The 16623-nt window shown below is 36.5% G+C and overlaps 2 protein-coding genes across 3 annotated transcripts; both read right to left on the bottom strand.

The window, feature by feature from the left end:
• Positions 1–9531: 9531 nt before the first annotated feature.
• Positions 9532–12761, bottom strand: LOC121982416 (probable protein phosphatase 2C 44). Its single transcript, XM_042535463.1, has 5 exons — positions 12408–12761; positions 10978–11226; positions 10419–10695; positions 10169–10323; positions 9532–9946 (listed from the first exon to the last, which is right to left on the bottom strand). The coding sequence occupies exons 1-5, from the start codon at positions 12438–12440 to the stop codon at positions 9806–9808; spliced, it is 855 nt and encodes a 284-aa protein (XP_042391397.1). The 5' UTR covers positions 12441–12761; the 3' UTR covers positions 9532–9805.
• A 716-nt stretch (positions 12762–13477) lies between these two features.
• Positions 13478–16361, bottom strand: LOC121982417 (peptidyl-prolyl cis-trans isomerase CYP20-1-like). Of its 2 annotated transcripts, none has more exons than XM_042535464.1 (7): positions 16151–16361; positions 15564–15642; positions 14851–14898; positions 14726–14749; positions 14077–14259; positions 13909–13984; positions 13478–13834 (listed from the first exon to the last, which is right to left on the bottom strand). In XM_042535464.1, exons 1-7 carry the CDS (start codon positions 16244–16246, stop codon positions 13696–13698), a joined length of 645 nt encoding a protein of 214 aa, XP_042391398.1. In that variant the 5' UTR covers positions 16247–16361; the 3' UTR covers positions 13478–13695. The 2 variants fall into 2 exon arrangements, with proteins under 2 accessions (XP_042391398.1, XP_042391399.1); XM_042535465.1 differs by having other exon boundaries at positions 16163–16361.
• Between the last annotated feature and the right edge of the window lie 262 nt (positions 16362–16623).

The following is a 16623-nucleotide window of genomic DNA, read 5'->3' as shown; positions in this document are numbered from 1 at the left end:
CCGAACCCCTAGGGTAGTCGGGGCAGCCCGGGCGCGCGCTCTGGTCGCGAGGGTGGTTCAGCCCGGTCTAGGCATCCAAACCAGAAAGTTTATTGAAACGGCACCTGGTGCTATTCATTGTGACGTGGATAAGGTGCCTGGAATCTTTCTAGGCGCCCTGATCAGAGTTACAAATACAACTCTGATCCCAGTAGCTAAACACAACACTTGTAAACGTTATACTTTCTGTTTAGCTTTGTAATTCTGTGCTTTAACTACTGTAAGAGGCTTCTCCGCCAGAAAGAGATTTGATAGTGAGTTTTTAACATCTTGGATTAACAACCTCCTGTTTGTAAACCAAGGAAAAGATTTGCCTCTTCTTTCTTTCTCTTTTTAATTATTTTCCTTTCTGTATAACTGTGTATTAAATTAGCTTGAAAAGTCGAGAAATGTTTGTGTTTATATTTTTAGGCAATTCACCCCCCTCTTGTTGACCGTCAGGAACCAACAGTTCCATCTATTATTAAAGTGTTACCTATTTACTGAGACAACACTGGAGTCATTGTGAAGGAAGGAACCTAGGTGTCTCAACATCAATAACATGTCTTTTATTATCAGTGGGAGATTATTTGTAACGACCCAATTTTCCTCATTAGGAGTTCTAAAAGTTCTTAAAAATATTTACAAATATTTTAGAAATATTCTAGAGATTTTTAGAAATTTTTAGAGTATTTTTATGTAATTTTTGGAGGTCGTTTGGTATTTTTACTAAACGAAGGAAGTTTCGACAAAAAAATGTCCAAGCTGAGAATTGAACCCACGACCTTTGACTCGGTCAAAACCCGGCTGACCAGGTGGGCAAACAAATTTTTTGTTTAAAAAAGGTAGCGAATTTATTTAAGATAGTTAACAGAATATTATAAAAGGGATAAGTTGATGTTGGATTTGTCTGTTTAGAAAAGGTAGCGAATTTATTTAAGATAGTTAATAGAATATTATAAAAGGGATAAGTTGATGTTGGATTTGTCTGTTTAGAAAAGGTAGCGAATTTATTTAAGGAGTTAACAGAAATATTAAGTTATAAAAAGGGATAAGTTGATGCTCTGTTTTCCTGTGACTTAAACCATTCTCTCCTTCTCTTCTACGTACGATGGCGGAGCTCGGGCAGAAAACGAAAGGGAGTTAGGGCATCATCTCCGGCGGCCGGCCAAGGTCCTAGAAGCCCTTTTTGTTCGGTTATGAGTCCAAGAAGCAAGGTAAGTGCTTCTCACCTGCAATAAGAGTAGTTTCAGACCTTTGTCTTCTTGAATTCGAAGCATAAGAAGCGTTTATAGTGCAGATTTTTAATTAAGCCTATAGTGCAGATTTTAATTAAGCTTATAATGCAGATTTTTATGTAGAGCTTATATTGCAGATTTTAATTAAGCGCTTATTGTGCAGATTTTTAATTAAGCCTATAGTGCAGATTTTAATTAAGCTTATAATGCAGATTTTTATGTAGAGCTTATATTACAAATTTTAATTAAGCTTATAGTGCAGATTTTTAATTAAGCCTATGGTGCAGATTTTAATTAAACTTATAATGCAGATTTTTATGTAAGCTTATAGTGCATATTTTAATTAAGCCTATAGTGCAGATTTTAATTAAGCTTATAGTGCAGATTTTTAATTAAGCTTATAGTGCAGATTTTAATTAAGTTTATAGGTGCAGATTTTAATTAAGCCTATAGTGCAGATTTCAATCAAGCTTATAGTGCAGATTTTTATGTGAGCTTATAGTGTAGATTTTAATTAAGCTTGTAGTGCAGATTTCTTAGAGCTTAAAATGTAGATTTCTTTAGAGCAGATTTCTTTAGAGCTTGTAGTGCAGATTTCTTAAGAGCTTATGGTGCAGATTTCTTTAAAGTTTATAATGCAGATTTTTGGTGGAACTTATAATGCAGTTTTTAAAGAAAAAGATTATAGTGCAGTTTAGTTAAGTATTATAGTGCAGAATTTATGTTTGCATAGTATGCAGAAATAGTGTAGCATAGAATGCAGAACCTTGATTAGAATAGTATGCAGAATTTTGATTAGCATAGTATGCAGATTTTTGTTTATGCATTTTAAAGTTAGAATTTGTTTAAACATTTCAGTTTTTAAAGAAGCATTCTTTTATTAGAAGTATTAACAAGTGTAAGAAAGATAAAGAAAAGAAAGAGAAAGGCCAAGGCCTTAAGTAGATCCCAAAGTCAAGACTTTAGGGATTTTGGCACACAATGTGCTTAAAGAAAATGTCGAGGCATTATATATTAGAAGTAATAAAAGATAACAAGTATTTTACTTTATTTAAGAGGCTAGTACCCGACTTCCGAGGTTGTCGTTAAACAAATCCAGGTGTCCAATTCCGAGGTCTTGGCCCTGGTAGACCGAGGTCTGCTCTTTTAGGATTGGTGGCTCGCTACCCCAACCTATTAGGGAACGCGCATAAGATGGTACTACGCCTGGGCCCAAGAAGAAAGTTGATTATTATTTTGAAGTATTAAAGTATAAGTTTTCAAACAAAAGAAATAAGCTTCACATAAGTTTAAAATTCAGCAAGTTTAGCTTTCTTATATACTGACATGTTGTTTAGATTTACTTACATGTTTAGTATTTCAGTATGCTATGTTTCATTTGCTATTAGATGATCATTCAGTTTCTAGATTTCTTTCAGCTTACATGCATACTCGAGTTTTGTGAGTTAGATAGCGCTTACTAAACAATTTTGCTTATAGATGCATTTCCTCTTACTGCAAATAAAGGAAAGGAAAAGTTATAGCAAAGGAAGGCGACAAGGAGGTGCGGATGGATGTGTGATGCCTGGACTATAGAAGCCTTGCGATTTAGCATAAGAATTTATTAACAAAGAGTTGAGTAGAATATATTAGATGAGTCATTTAGTCTTCCGCTGCTAGTTAATTGTATGTTTTGAGTTTTTTTTAGAGTTTATGTATTGATCTTTACATGTGAACAACTCTAATTAAGTAAAGTTAGTAGTCCAGTAGCGCTCCGCCCTCACAGTCCAGTAGTGAGGAGGGTGGGGTGTTACATTATTAGTAGGAAAGAAATGCAACACAAGAAAATGTTTATTAAAAGGAACCTAGCGGATCCTTTGACAAAGGCTTTACCACAAAGAAAGTTTGAGAGTTATATCCAGGCTTACGGTTTAGAATACCGTGGCTATTGGCATTAGGCCAAGTGAGTGTTAGATTTTGAGGGATGTCCTAAGGAAATCGCCTTATGATTTTACTATTTATTTAATAAATATAGATTCACTATTTGAGTGCATATTATATGTTTGATAGTCTTAAACTCATTTACCGAATGTCTGTAATACAATTCATAGCATGAGAGAATTTGTGATTGGATCACAACTTGTGATTATCTCTACATGTGCAATTATGAACGTATTTGAATTTCTCTAGTCGTCGAATTGGTACATTCGGAGATCACCAATTCTGTAAGACTAGTACGGATTATACTTCTTGGTTCGCCAAGCGGTTGCTTTCTCACTGGCTGGAGATATTGAGATGTCGAGAGTTACACGTGGATGCTAGTTATGGTAACTAGTTTATTGGAGTGACTCACTATAAGACTTCATTTGGTATCTACATAAAGTATGAAACTCTTGTACACATATATGAGTAATTTAAATTGGTAGAACGAGAAAGTATTATTTGAGTTAGGTGTGACATAGTCAATCTAGTAGGGACAGACACATAGATCATGTCCTGAACCAAGTGGGTATAAGATGAGTGAAAGGAACGAGACACGACTAGAGTGGGTATAAGAAGAGTTCAGAATTAATTCTGAAATCAAGTATGATTTTTTGATTAATTGGATATCATGATATACTACTAGGTGTCACTCATGATCGTTCCATAATTAAGTAGTTAATTATGGATAACCAAGATAAATCGGGAACCTATTGGGTCATACGCACTAACAAGTCTCTAAAAGATGTAAAATACGTTAAAGAATATGATTCTTAGATCAAAAGATAAATATTTGGTTGAACCATGCAAAAGATAAATATGGAAATATTTGTCACAATGAAAGCGCGAATGAGTTACATCTCTTATGGAGGAATTGGACCATATTTGGTTTAATCATGAATTAGTCATGAACCAACTTAGTTTAGTTGTGAACCAAACCAAGAGGGTTAATGGACTAATTTTTAGTTAAGGGATAATGGGTTGGATTTGGGCTTTCTAATCCCTCATTAATGAAAACTATATATAGATATGGTTAAGAGAGAATTATTACACAATAGAGATTTATTAGTTGGTTTGATAGGGTTTCAGAAACCTTAACCCAACTTTTCTCTCTCTCCCTCTTCTTCTCTTTCAGCTGCCGCCACCACAACAAGGAGAAAGTTTTCTCGTTGTTATCGTGATCGCAAGGTAGAGTTTCTTCCTTGTTTGCTTCTTCCTCTTGATTCATTTTCTTCGCTCGTGGCTAGTAACTTCCGAAGAAGAGGCTTGTATTCACGGAGTTGTCTTGAGGAGCTTGGCGTGGATACGAATAGAGGCCAAGTTAGACAACATTGCTACGGTTGATGCTCTTCTCGTTACAGGTCATCTATAAGGTATATCTAGAATAATGATTATTCGTTTCGTTTTGTTTTATGATCTTGTCTGTGCGATTGTATCTTACATGCGTGTGGTGTGTGTGATGTAATAAATTAGTTTATTTATGTTAATCTTCTACTGCACATGTTACAAAACATATTTTAGCACACACCGCATCAGGATATCCCAATATCTCTCCTCCAGTGACTTACACCACTAACCAATCATAGACTTTCTTGGCATCAGGTCCCTTGACCCACTAGGATTTCCTGTCAAATCTCAACAAATCTGGACTTCGTGCCTATCAACCTAGTTGGACTTCCTTTTGCTAGATCTCAACCAATCTGGACTTCCTTCTGCCAGATCTCAACTAATCTAGACTTAGCTATCAATCTAGTTGTACTTCAACCTAGTGTTTCGGTCCTCTAGACCCATCAAGTTCATATTATGCACACTTGGTAGACAGATTAGACAAATATAACGTCTAACTTTAATCCACTTGTCATTCATCAAAACTCAAGTATGATCATTTGTGGCAAATGGACCAACACGAATAATTGTTTGAACCTGTTGTTCATCGGCCAACTCATGACTAGCAGTTTTAAGCTCCTAAATCATGTTCAACATCTCCCTGAGTTGTTGAACCATTGAAACATTCGAATGCTTCTTGTAGCTGTCAAACTTTATCGTCAGCTGTCAAAGTTTCCTCACACTTACTCCACTGTATTTCTCCTTAAGGACTACCCAAACTGCATTAGCCGAAAGATAAAACTCATACTCAAAAGCTAAGTCATCTATCATTGAACTAATCAATATGCCCTTTGCAGTGGAGTGAGTCCTTTTTCTTCAATGCCTTATAGGCATCAAGATCTCGTTTATTCTGTGCAATGGGACCATCTACAAGTTCTACCATAACTTAATTTACAGCTTCCAGAACTTCTTATTCTTCAAGTACATACTGTATCCTGAGGTGTCAGATCTTATAGTTATCTTCTTTAAGTTCCTCTCCTTTATTGAGTTCAGCTATGATGTTTTTAGTTATCATGATCTAACATAAATAAATATATTATTTAGTATTCAGTGTAATTCATATGCATGAAATTTATTATTGACTCAATATTAATTTGAGTTGGTTTACAAAATTAAGTGATAACTATGTTTTCACTCATCATTCGTATTACCAATCAAATCAACTTGATCAATACTATTACACACATCCCAACTAATGAACTAATCATTAATTATTATACTCATAATGAACTAATCAAAGAGTATATTGCATTGACAATATTATCATGCATTAAGTAAAGTATCAGCATAAACAAACATATGAATGAGCATATCATTTACATAAACATATTGCATATTGTTAACATATAACAAACTGACATAAAGTAAATAGGCTAATACTATTCATACATAATGACAATAAAAATAATAGAACTCTAATAAACTAGATAGGCTAACACCATTCCCGTTAGGATAGACACTAGTGTAGTGACTAACATTATCCCTTTCAACCTATACTCATTTGGGGCAATCTCAGGTGGGACAACTTCAGGATTCTCCATCGGATCCATAATCAGATTCTCTTCTAGATCTTCCTCGAACATTTTCGAGTCCTATTCGGACTCTTCAGGATCCTCTTTGGCAATATGATGAAGTAGTTCCTCACACAATTATGAATATGTGATGCACCTTCAGAGCGCCCCCATACATAGTCTAGTATCACCTTAGGATACTTTGGTAATTAATACATCAAAGCTCAAATTTTATAACTGTCCAAGACTGAAAATTTTTCTCGCTCAAGTTTCAAAATAGTCTATAAAGTCGTTCAACATGTTTGCCGACTCCATAAGTAGAGTTATACTCTATCTCTTGAATTTGCTGTAGTAGGTCATTTCGTCACACTTTGTGAAGAGTTAAAGTGGTAATCGTTCGTGCCATCTGTAAATTGAAACTAAATTACTCAGTACAAAATCAACTAACCAATACAAAACTAGCTTAATTCAATTTATACAAATATAGAACCAACATTATAAATCAAGAAAAATAAATCTTCTCAATTTTCAGGAGTCTAAGTTGACTGGCCCATTGGACTGGTTGGTCGGGAATCCATATCCTAAGCTTAGTCCATTGTGCTCGTTAGAACTAATCTAATTAAACAAGGATTTTCTGTAGCTATGTTCTATTATAATTTAATCTAAGTTCATTTCAGTTAATCTCAGAGTTATTGATCAAATTTAGGTCTATTTGATCAAACCAATGCTCATTAGTTTAAGTCAGACTTATTAGAACAAATCTAATCTATTTGATTAAATTTGACCCAATAGAACAAATCTGATCGTTTGATCCTATCTGGTCTAAACCCGATTAAATCAACTCAAATCAATTCCTGTTTTGATCAAACTGGTTCAGTTAAACCAACTAATGTTTGAACCAGACTGAGTTCTAATTAGACTAAAATAGTCTGATTAAATCAACCAATGATTTAATTCAAATCTGGGTCTGATTGGACTAATATGATCTGGTTAAACCAACTAATAGTTTCAACCAGACCCGAGTCTAATTTGAATTAAACTAGTTCAAACCAATTTGGTTTGAAATCAGACCAGTACCAAATAAGTAAGGAAAAAAAACCCACATCGCCTCAACTGTGACAGACGCGGTCGCTAGCCTACTGGGACAATCACTAGTCCTATCCAACACCCGATTCTGGTCGCCCTTGGCCCAACAAGGTTACTGGCACCTGCTCACGCAGAAAGTGCGAGAGGCTACCAAAGACACGTCGATGGCCACAGGAGTGTGGCCGACCACTCGGGGAGACTTCACCGGGTTCAGAATGTTGTCGCGGCATCCTGTAACGCAAGCCTAACCAACACTCAGAAAGTGTTGGTCGCCCTTGGCCCAACAAGGTTACTGGCACCTGCTCACGCAGAAAGTGTGAGAGGCTACCAAAGACACGTCGATGGCCACAGGACTGTGGCCGGCCACTCGAGGAGACTTCACTGGGTTCAGAATGTTGTCGCGGCATCCTGTAACGCAAGCCTAATCCGGTGTAAATCGCGATGTTGTTGCAATTCTGTAGCCCGACGCAGCATGCTACTCTACAGCAGCGTTGTTGCCAGCGAGCAACTCAGTCGTTGACTTGCGACCCTGTCACCAGTCTGCGACCCTACCGCGGAATCCTTCTACCGTGATGCGGTTGTCGGCGCTCATCTGCAGCGACACATCAGTTGTGCACAAGGCGACGAGAAATTGCAACTTGGTATAACTCCTAACTCTCTTATACCACTATAAGAATTATAATAGAAATTCATTGTATGAAACAATAAATCATAGCTCATTGCAATGGAATTTGGAGAGGAAATAATACTGGATGGAGGAAGCTGCCTCTTGCTATCGGAGGAGCGATCGCAGATACAAAATCAGAAAGCCCTTCACAAATCCATAAACTAAATCCCGCAACCTCGGATGTTATTCTTCCACGATGAAACAAATCTCACCTTCTCAAGTTTTCAACCCCGTGAGTCACCCTTGGACGCATTCTTTATAATGGGGAATTATCTCAGGAGTAAAAGGGACATTTTGTCTCAAAAAAGTGCCAATTTTCTTCAATTTGTCCTTATGTCAACACGGAGGAGGTAAATCACGAATGACTACTAATCATTAGTGCAGTGGCCAAAGTATAAAAAAAGGCATATTTAGATGCGCCAAATTTTAACTTTATGATTTAATATGATAATATTCTATATCTTAACTACCATATTACCCCAAGAGACACCACCCTATCAATCAAACTCTGAGGTCGAGAGTTGGATCATATTAAATTTATTATAACTGATTCAGTTGGATATTAAATTTTAATGTTTAAGTTAAATATTGTATTTGTATTTAAATTGTGGAGGGACTTACCAGGGCACATTTGGACTACGTGGAACTTATGATTCGACGAGGTAGTGTCGATGATGACTTGATATACACTAAGTCAATTTAATAGTGTGGAGACTTGCTACAGTTGAAGAGGTTGTATGAGATATTTGAGGATGAACTAGGTGGAACTTATGATTCGACGAGGTCCAAGTGTCCATGAGGACTTGATATAAACTAAGTCAATTTAATAGTGTGGAGGCTTGCTAGAGTTGAAGAGGTTGTATGAGATATTTGACAAACTGCGAGATGAGAAATATTAAGATGGTGATGAAGCTACTCGTTGCGCATGACTTGGTGTGACCAAATTGATTGTCTTAGTGTCTCAAGGTTTGCTAAAATGAGAAAATGATGAAATAAGACATTCATTTTTTTTTTTTTTTGATAATTTAGATATTCAATTTTTATAATCTGATTAATTTTAAAGATGATCAACTCGATCCTACGAAAATTTATCATCGAACATCAAAATAAATCAGAAAGCACAAAAAGTTTCTATTCATATTCAAGTTGACCAGAAAAATGATTGATTAAGGTCAACTAGTTGTTGATCAGACAAAACTATACTAATATGGTCTAATGACATGAGTGCTACGATCGACTAGTTGATTGATGCTCGAATTCTAGTAGGCTATGGCAGCCTTTGACAGACTACAGGCTAAAGTGATTGGAAAAACAATCAATTAACGGTGGAACCCAACGAAAAACTAGTAAAATAGCAAGTGAAACTAGAAGAAATGTATGTCAGTAGACTCAGACTTATGTTAGATGCTAGAAGTCATCACAAACATCAAATGTTGAGTTAGGGTTTGTCGCTAGTTGCTACTATCAAGCTCAATCGTCGGATGCAAGGTTGTCAAGAAACATCCGTGAGCTTGAAGAAATCACAAGATATCATTCGGCCAAGAAGGGGAAAAAAATCCACTCATGTAAATTACATGAAAACACAAGGGAACATGCATCTTCAAATGTTGAGTGAAAATTGTTCATAGCAAACACAGAGATGCTGCAGTAGTCTCCAAATCCAACATTCTTCAAAACTATAATACTGCTAAAATTTATTCACAAGCAAAAGAAAAGAGACGCACAATCCAGTCATTATATATTCCCATACTATAACAATCTACCTAAATATCGTATAAAAGAGAAAAAAGAAAAATACATATATACACAAAACAGACAGAGAAAGGAAGCTATGCATTCAGGTTTTACATGTAGTTTACTGAGCAATTCACTCAACAGGGGGAAAAAATATCAAACTTATGGCCCATGTCGATGGTTTGTGGAACTATTACATGAAAGCTTCAGCGTTGAAATCGAATCACAATACAGGATAGATCATCTTTACTGTTCCTCTTCAAGGCCTCAGCAGTTAGACGCTTTGCGGCAGCCTTAGGGTTCTTTATATGTTTTATGATATCAACAGCTTCTTGGTTCTTCATAACCTATGCAGAGAGGAAAAAATAAGCACCAAAGAAAGTCTACGAAATATCGTGCATATTTCTCCGGTGAAATAGAACAATAAATAACAAAGGCGAGAGTGGAATTCTAGGCTTTAGACCCCCAGTTTACAATAAAGTTGCATAGCTACACGAGTGATTTTCGTGAAGTCGTAAGATTATTATGTAAAAGATCTGAACTACAGCAATAGTTTGTGAGCCACTAACCTTCCACAATCCATCACTTGCAAGTATAACAAACTCTATTGATGAGTCTATCGGCACATGCCGCACATCAGGTTCTGAACTTAAGTGTGCCTTGAGGCTGTGATCGCCAAAAGCTCTTGCTACTGCAAGTTGACCGTTTACTCGAGGAACATCACCTATTTAAGCAAAGTTACAGAACAATCACCTCAGTGTTAATATATATCTATATCCCTGTCAACTGAAACTCAAGAGTATTAAAGGGAAAATGTACCTGGAAAAAGTGTTACAAAGCCGCCTTGCTGTTCAATCCTACTTCGTTCAGCATCAGGCTCGTGGTCAACTGACAATTGATTAGCAGCACCTCTTTCACATACAACAGCTCTTGAGTCACCTATGTTTGCAATCCACAAGTCTTTACCATCAATAACTATTGCCGTAACTGCGGTTGAACCCCCTGGCCCTAACTGCTTTGAATTTTCGAGAATCCATTTATTCGTGGAGCAGTATGCATTCTTTATTGCTGAATGAGGGTCTTGCCAGAATGATGGCTGCATTAACAATAAATTGAAATCATCAATTATCATTCTAAAGAATTTGGCATATGAAAAATCTCAATTCTTGAAAATAAGTATAATCACAAGAGTTGTCTGACTATCACAAGTGGTTGCCCCGTAACACTTTCTTTCATCTTATATTAATAAATGCAGAAAGACAATGTGTGCGACAACTTCTTTCATCTCAGATTATGATATCAGAAGACCATATGAATAGGATAATTAAGGTACATTTAGGAAGCAAAGGTGGTGGAAGAGAAAGTGAAAAAAAAAAACCTCTTTAATTATATTGTCGAAAAGGTTGGCTTTCAGGTAGTTGGGGACCCTATCCCCCATGTGACCATCAAAAATTGCAAACAGACCAAGTTCACGACCACACTCTAATCTATATTGTGCCACATGATAGTCTTCCATGTCGTGACCTGATTTCCCTTCCACCAAGTGAAATCCATGCGATACTTTATTGCCTGACAACTTACTACTCCCTTTCCCAGAATCTGCGGATGATTTATCAAGGCATGCCACCTTCAGCAAATAAATATGAAAAATGTTAGCAAAAGACATCAGTGCAATTTATTCAACTCAATGCAAATCAGAGATCTCAGAGTGATAAAAGACATAAGTAGCATTTTCCAGTTATGAATAATAGGCTTTTTCATGATCCACAAGGGAAAACGTGGAAATGGATAAGTGCAAATTCAAATGAAACAACACAAGTTGTATTCAACAGCAATGATCATATGCATAGTGTCAAGAAAAAAGTGAAAGAAAGAATTGTGTTTCGCATCTAATATGAGTAACTATTGAAATTCCACACATGTCCAGCACAAACTGTAATGATTAATATTGTAAAACTTTAACCAAGTTAGAGTCTGTTGAAGATCAAATCTCAAAAATATGTAATACCAGCATCAACATAGGACTTAATGTCAGAGCTTAATATCCTGGAGACTCTGATGGCATACCTATTGACTCTGCTTTGTGTAGCGCTTTAATGTTAGATGAATCTAGCAATGCAACATTCATTCTACTACATCCATTTTTCTAGATTTGTAAAGACAATTGCAGCCTAAGTTCTCATGACTCTGAAGATGGCAGTTCAGAAGTTGCTCATAAATCCTTGAGATATGTTCTGTGCCTCTGCGGGGTAATCCAAGAAAATACCTGGTTCTTCTAGTAACTGAATGCTCAAATAATTACAATCAAAATGACTAGCTTACAATTTCATGGTCTGTTATCTGCCATGTAGTTTAATCACACAATTAGCATTACTGTACATGAATACGCCATAGATTCAACTATTTCAGGATGGCGATACGCAAAACTTACCCTTCAAAATCCTTAAGAAATAAAAGTAGAAGGGGAGCAAAATTGACAGAATCACTAGCTAATTTTGTCATGGTCACAAAGAGGCAAAAGAAAACCAGTAGTTCCCTATCAGCCACTTGATTATGCATCGTTATTCCAGCAAATACTACAGCAGAGAATTTCCTTGTTTACAGAAGATTATACAAATTTCAAACATTATTTCCTGCATGAAATGTTCTTCGGAGCTATAAGGTCTCGTTTCAACCCAAAAAGAAGGATTTTTCACAGAAAAACATGTTTTTTTTCATGAATTACCCCTAGCAGTACACGAATTAAAAAACCCCTAAATTGCTTTCTGTCGTGCAATTTGATGAGCAAAAAAGGAACAAAGAATCAACCTTGATGATGCTGGGGATGTTGATCTTCCTCATGGCGCTCGAAGCGAAAAGCGCATCTGACCAACAACGATCGAATCGAAGAGGCACAAGCAAGAGCGTAGAGCTTCCAGTCGACAAAATCCGACAACGATCAACACAGGAAGAGAGAAACGGAAGGCAGGGAGCAAACAAAAAGATCAAAAGTCTTCCTTTGAGTGTTTGATTTCCTTTATGGCTCCGCGTATGACTTCATCTTCCTGGAAGGTTCATCTCTCTTTTCTTCCCTTGACTTCCTCCACTTGCTGTGCTACTTCGACTTCTATTTCACTTTCTGTATTACATCCCTAAAAGTTTGTACCTTCAAATTTGCTTTTAACCTCATTTCATTGCAAATTGATTTTTTTAAAAAAAAAAAAAAAAAAAAAAGAACTCATCTCATTGTGTTAATCATATTTGTATTAGATTGCAAATTTTTTTTTTTTTAAAAAAAAGTATTTTCACTAATCCTAAATTTTAGAAGATGGTTCCAAAAAATTCCAAAATTAAGGCACCAAGAGATAAAGGTGGAAATTTCCAAAAAAATCAAGTAGCAAATTGTAAAAAACCTAGGGGCCAAACATAAAAGGATTGACTTGTTCAAAGGATTCACAAACATTCACACAATTAATTGGATATTTTGTAGAGATCTTTATTTTAGTCAAAGCCAATTATGTGAGACAAATTGTTAAGATGATGAGCCCGAAGACTTGACCAAGTCAACCACCTACTGTGTCCCAGTGGCAATCCATTTCATCATGCCACTTGGAAAATGGAAGCAACGAGTCAAATAAAAAAAAATGAAAATGATATCTGCATTTTGATCCCATGTTGCAAGAGCTGTTTTCACAATTCAATTCGAACTGAGACTTGTAAGTTGCACGACAATAGCATTTTAAAGCATTGGAAAAATATGGCAAGGAGAAGAAGAAAAAACCCGACAAGATCGCTCTCAGGCACTAAACTGAGAGAAAATGTCAAAGAGTTGTACGTACCTAACTTCATTTAGTTCAATGACTTTCATAGGCAAGCTTTCTGTGGGCGTGTTGTTCTCATAGATAATGATATGATCGTCATTAATGCTGCAATAATAATTGACTTAAACAAGGTCACATGATAATACTCTTTGAGAATTACTACATGACTAACACTGTAAATGGTTTAATTGTCCAAATGCTTAAGCAAGGTTCATGGGGGAAGAAGATGATGGATATCAATGTCTACACCAGAATTTTCCATGAGTTGCACAAAAAAATGGAGTTGAATGATTGGATCATAAAGGCAGTTCACCACTGTCGATGATCACGACTTTGCTTTTGGGCGACCCATTCTGCTTCCCTTCGGCTTCAATCTTGTACACCACATCCATGCCGGAGATCACTTTTCCGAAAACAACATGTTTACCGTCCAGCCTATGGAGACGAATCAAATCGGTGACTAATTAATTGATAAATTTGACGAAAACAGGGCAGTTGAGGAGAAATACCAGCTAGTTGTTACAGTGGTGATGAAAAATTGGGATCCATTGGTATCGCTACCAGAATTCGCCATCGACAGGAATCCTACACCAATAAGCAAGCACAGTGGCATCACCCGTTTGACAATGGGCGGCGAGGAAAGAATTTGTTTTCCTTGAATGGAGAAACAATAGTACCTGGTCCTGTGTGCTTGAGCTTGAAATTCTCATCGGCAAATTTAGTGCCGTATATAGACTCTCCGCCCATTCCATTACCGTGAGTGAAATCGCCTCCTTGGATCATAAAACTGGGAATTATTCTGTGGAAGCTACTCCCCTTGTAGTGAAGAGGTTTCCCACTTTTGCCTTCACCTTTCTCTCCTGCATAGAACGCATTGATATATGTTATACGGTCATTATAGTCAGTGTATAATACTTGGGCTGGTCGCACTGGAAAATCACACGAGCATAGTAATTCAAAAATTATCACAGTGAAAGAATGCTGGTCATATATTGTTTGTATTAAATGCAATTAGCATCGTCACAATTGAAGAAATCTTCAATGTTTCTGTAATCTGGACCAAGAGGAAAAGCTTAAAGCGAACAGCTTGCTTTAAGCTGTTACTCCTATTCTTTTATTTTGCATTTACTATGCCTATATTGTCTGAACTCTGAAGTATAGATAGCATTTTTAACTTAACTTTTTACCTTTATGTAGAACACATATCGAGATAAACACAAACTAAAGCTAGCGAGAAAGAAAAGTGTTACTGATATGGTGAAAGTTTCTTCAGACAGAAGTTAAAACTTCTACAATATTAAGCATTGCAATAAGATGACAGCATACCAGTGCATAATGCGCGGAAGTTTTCTGTCGAAGCAACATAACCCAGAACAGTTAGTTGGAAAGCAATTAAAAAAAAGCTTTGTACATGGAAGAAATGGATGAAGCAGCATTTGACAAACACATACCGGCAGTCTTGGGTACAGTTTTGCCGAATAAACCCATAACAATCCGGCCTGGAATACATCAATTCATAATCGATATTAATAACAACAAATTCTAAGTACATATCCAGATATTGAACACACAAGTAATAGTAGTAAGAAATGCAATGCAAAATAGTAAACATGACCTCATAAAATAAAATTACAGGAGTCATTATTAAAGCACAAAGAAGATCTCATCAAATAAAACCATTCAAGATGTTCTCTACCAGCACATCTCATGTCGCTAACATGAGCAATCTTCATATTGAACTTGAAGACAGACTAGAGTTTCATGGATCATTTTTCAATGCAATCAAGGCAGTTAATCACTAATCATCAAATTTAAATTCCTGCTGCTTTTAAGCAACCATTGTACAGTGATGTCAATATATTTGATAGACCCTTGAAAATATATAAGCTGGATCTTCCATCTTAACTGCAACCATCTGTTAAAAGCAGTCAATAACTGACAAATCCAATCTACTCGAGTAGGAAGAAAGAGCATTCGATGCAAATATATGAAATCTGAGAAGTATTACTTGCTATCTCCTATACCAACACAACATTCTCCACTTAATTGTTACCATTAAACAAATCAAAACAAAAGTAAGCAAGAAACACATAACATGCATTTTACTTGTTATGGTTCATAACAGTCACCGCTGAAATCCACAGAATGAGATTGTTGGGCGTACCAGCTGGTTTTCCACCAATTTCGACATCAAAGTACACCTTGTGTGTGGCTTCCTTTAAACTTTTTTGAGATGCTTTAGCCTGAAATGTTAAGTGAAACGGGTTTGAGAAATTGAGTAGTTTATTTCAGAACTCAAAAAGCATAGAAACTAGATTGAGATGTACAATTAAAATAATTTACTGATATGTAAAATCAAAATGGCTGCAGAACTGGACAACGTCAACTTTGAATCAGTACGAACGCAACTATCGAACTTGTCAGAGATAATAAAAAATTGCAAAACCATGCAAGCTTAGTAGTTAAAACACGAACAGGGAAAAGAAAAACAAGTTTGCAGATTTGGAGGAAACAAAAAAAGGGGCGTAATTTCTGCAAAATTAAAGCAACCAAACATCAACCATTTAAAACTAACAGAGGAGAGGGTTCAATGCATAAACAATTGAACAAGAGTTAATTGGGCGAAAAAAAAGGATTTTTTTTTCATCGTATTTTATTCCATTCGATGAACCGAGAACATCAATCCGAAAAATAAAAGAAGTCACGGAATAAAATGAAACGGATGTACGCGGATTGAACGGATTTGATTACATATATAAGAACCTGGACGAGGACGATGGCACCGATGAAGAGGAAAAGCCACCGGAGCCAGGAAGATGCCGCTCGCTGCTTCGTAGTCGTCGCCATCTATCGCTCAGACTCGTCAATCGGAGATCTCAAATCTGAAGGGTGAAGACTGGTCGTTCCCTCGTCTCTCTCAAACCCTACGATGGTGTGACCTTTCCGTCAGTTCCATGGGCCGGCCCATATTTAACTTAGAAAATTTTACTTATAAATACTCTGCTCTATTGCTAATCCTTCCAACAAAGAGGTGGACCACTTCATTCATATAAGTGGGGTCTATAAAATCCCACTTATTAACAACCCCTAATCCAAAAGTGAACCATGGGTTATTGTCAAGAGGATCTCGACTCTCCAACAAACCCGAAAATCATTCCTCAAATAACCAGGCGGGATCCTCTGGTCCACAAGAGGATGATCCCTTGTATAGAATTGGGTGATTT

Source organism: Zingiber officinale, chromosome 5A, assembly GCF_018446385.1.
Source record: "Zingiber officinale cultivar Zhangliang chromosome 5A, Zo_v1.1, whole genome shotgun sequence".
Taxonomy (NCBI): Eukaryota; Viridiplantae; Streptophyta; class Magnoliopsida; order Zingiberales; family Zingiberaceae; genus Zingiber; species Zingiber officinale.
The sequence above is the reverse complement of the archived record's forward strand: the minus strand, read 5'-3'. Positions and strand labels throughout refer to the sequence as shown.

What these genes read in the sequence shown, in the direction of transcription:
- LOC121982416 (XM_042535463.1), bottom strand. Translation starts at nt 12,440, where the DNA reads ATGAGGAAGATCAACATCCCCAGCATCATCAAG. An exon ending in TCGACAATATAATTAAAGAG is followed by an intron (nt 10,696 to 10,977) that starts GTTTTTTTTTTT and finishes TTGTTAATGCAG; the next exon opens with CCATCATTCTGGCAAGACCC. An exon ending in CAAGTGATGGATTGTGGAAG is followed by an intron (nt 9,947 to 10,168) that starts GTTAGTGGCTCA and finishes CTCTCTGCATAG; the next exon opens with GTTATGAAGAACCAAGAAGC.
- LOC121982417 (XM_042535464.1), bottom strand. Translation starts at nt 16,246, where the DNA reads ATGGCGACGACTACGAAGCAGCGAGCGGCATCTTCCTGGCTCCGGTGG. An exon ending in AACTGTACCCAAGACTGCCG is followed by an intron (nt 14,750 to 14,850) that starts GTATGTGTTTGT and finishes TTGCTTCGACAG; the next exon opens with AAAACTTCCGCGCATTATGC. An exon ending in CTTCCGCGCATTATGCACTG is followed by an intron (nt 14,260 to 14,725) that starts GTATGCTGTCAT and finishes CGTTCTATGCAG; the next exon opens with GAGAGAAAGGTGAAGGCAAA.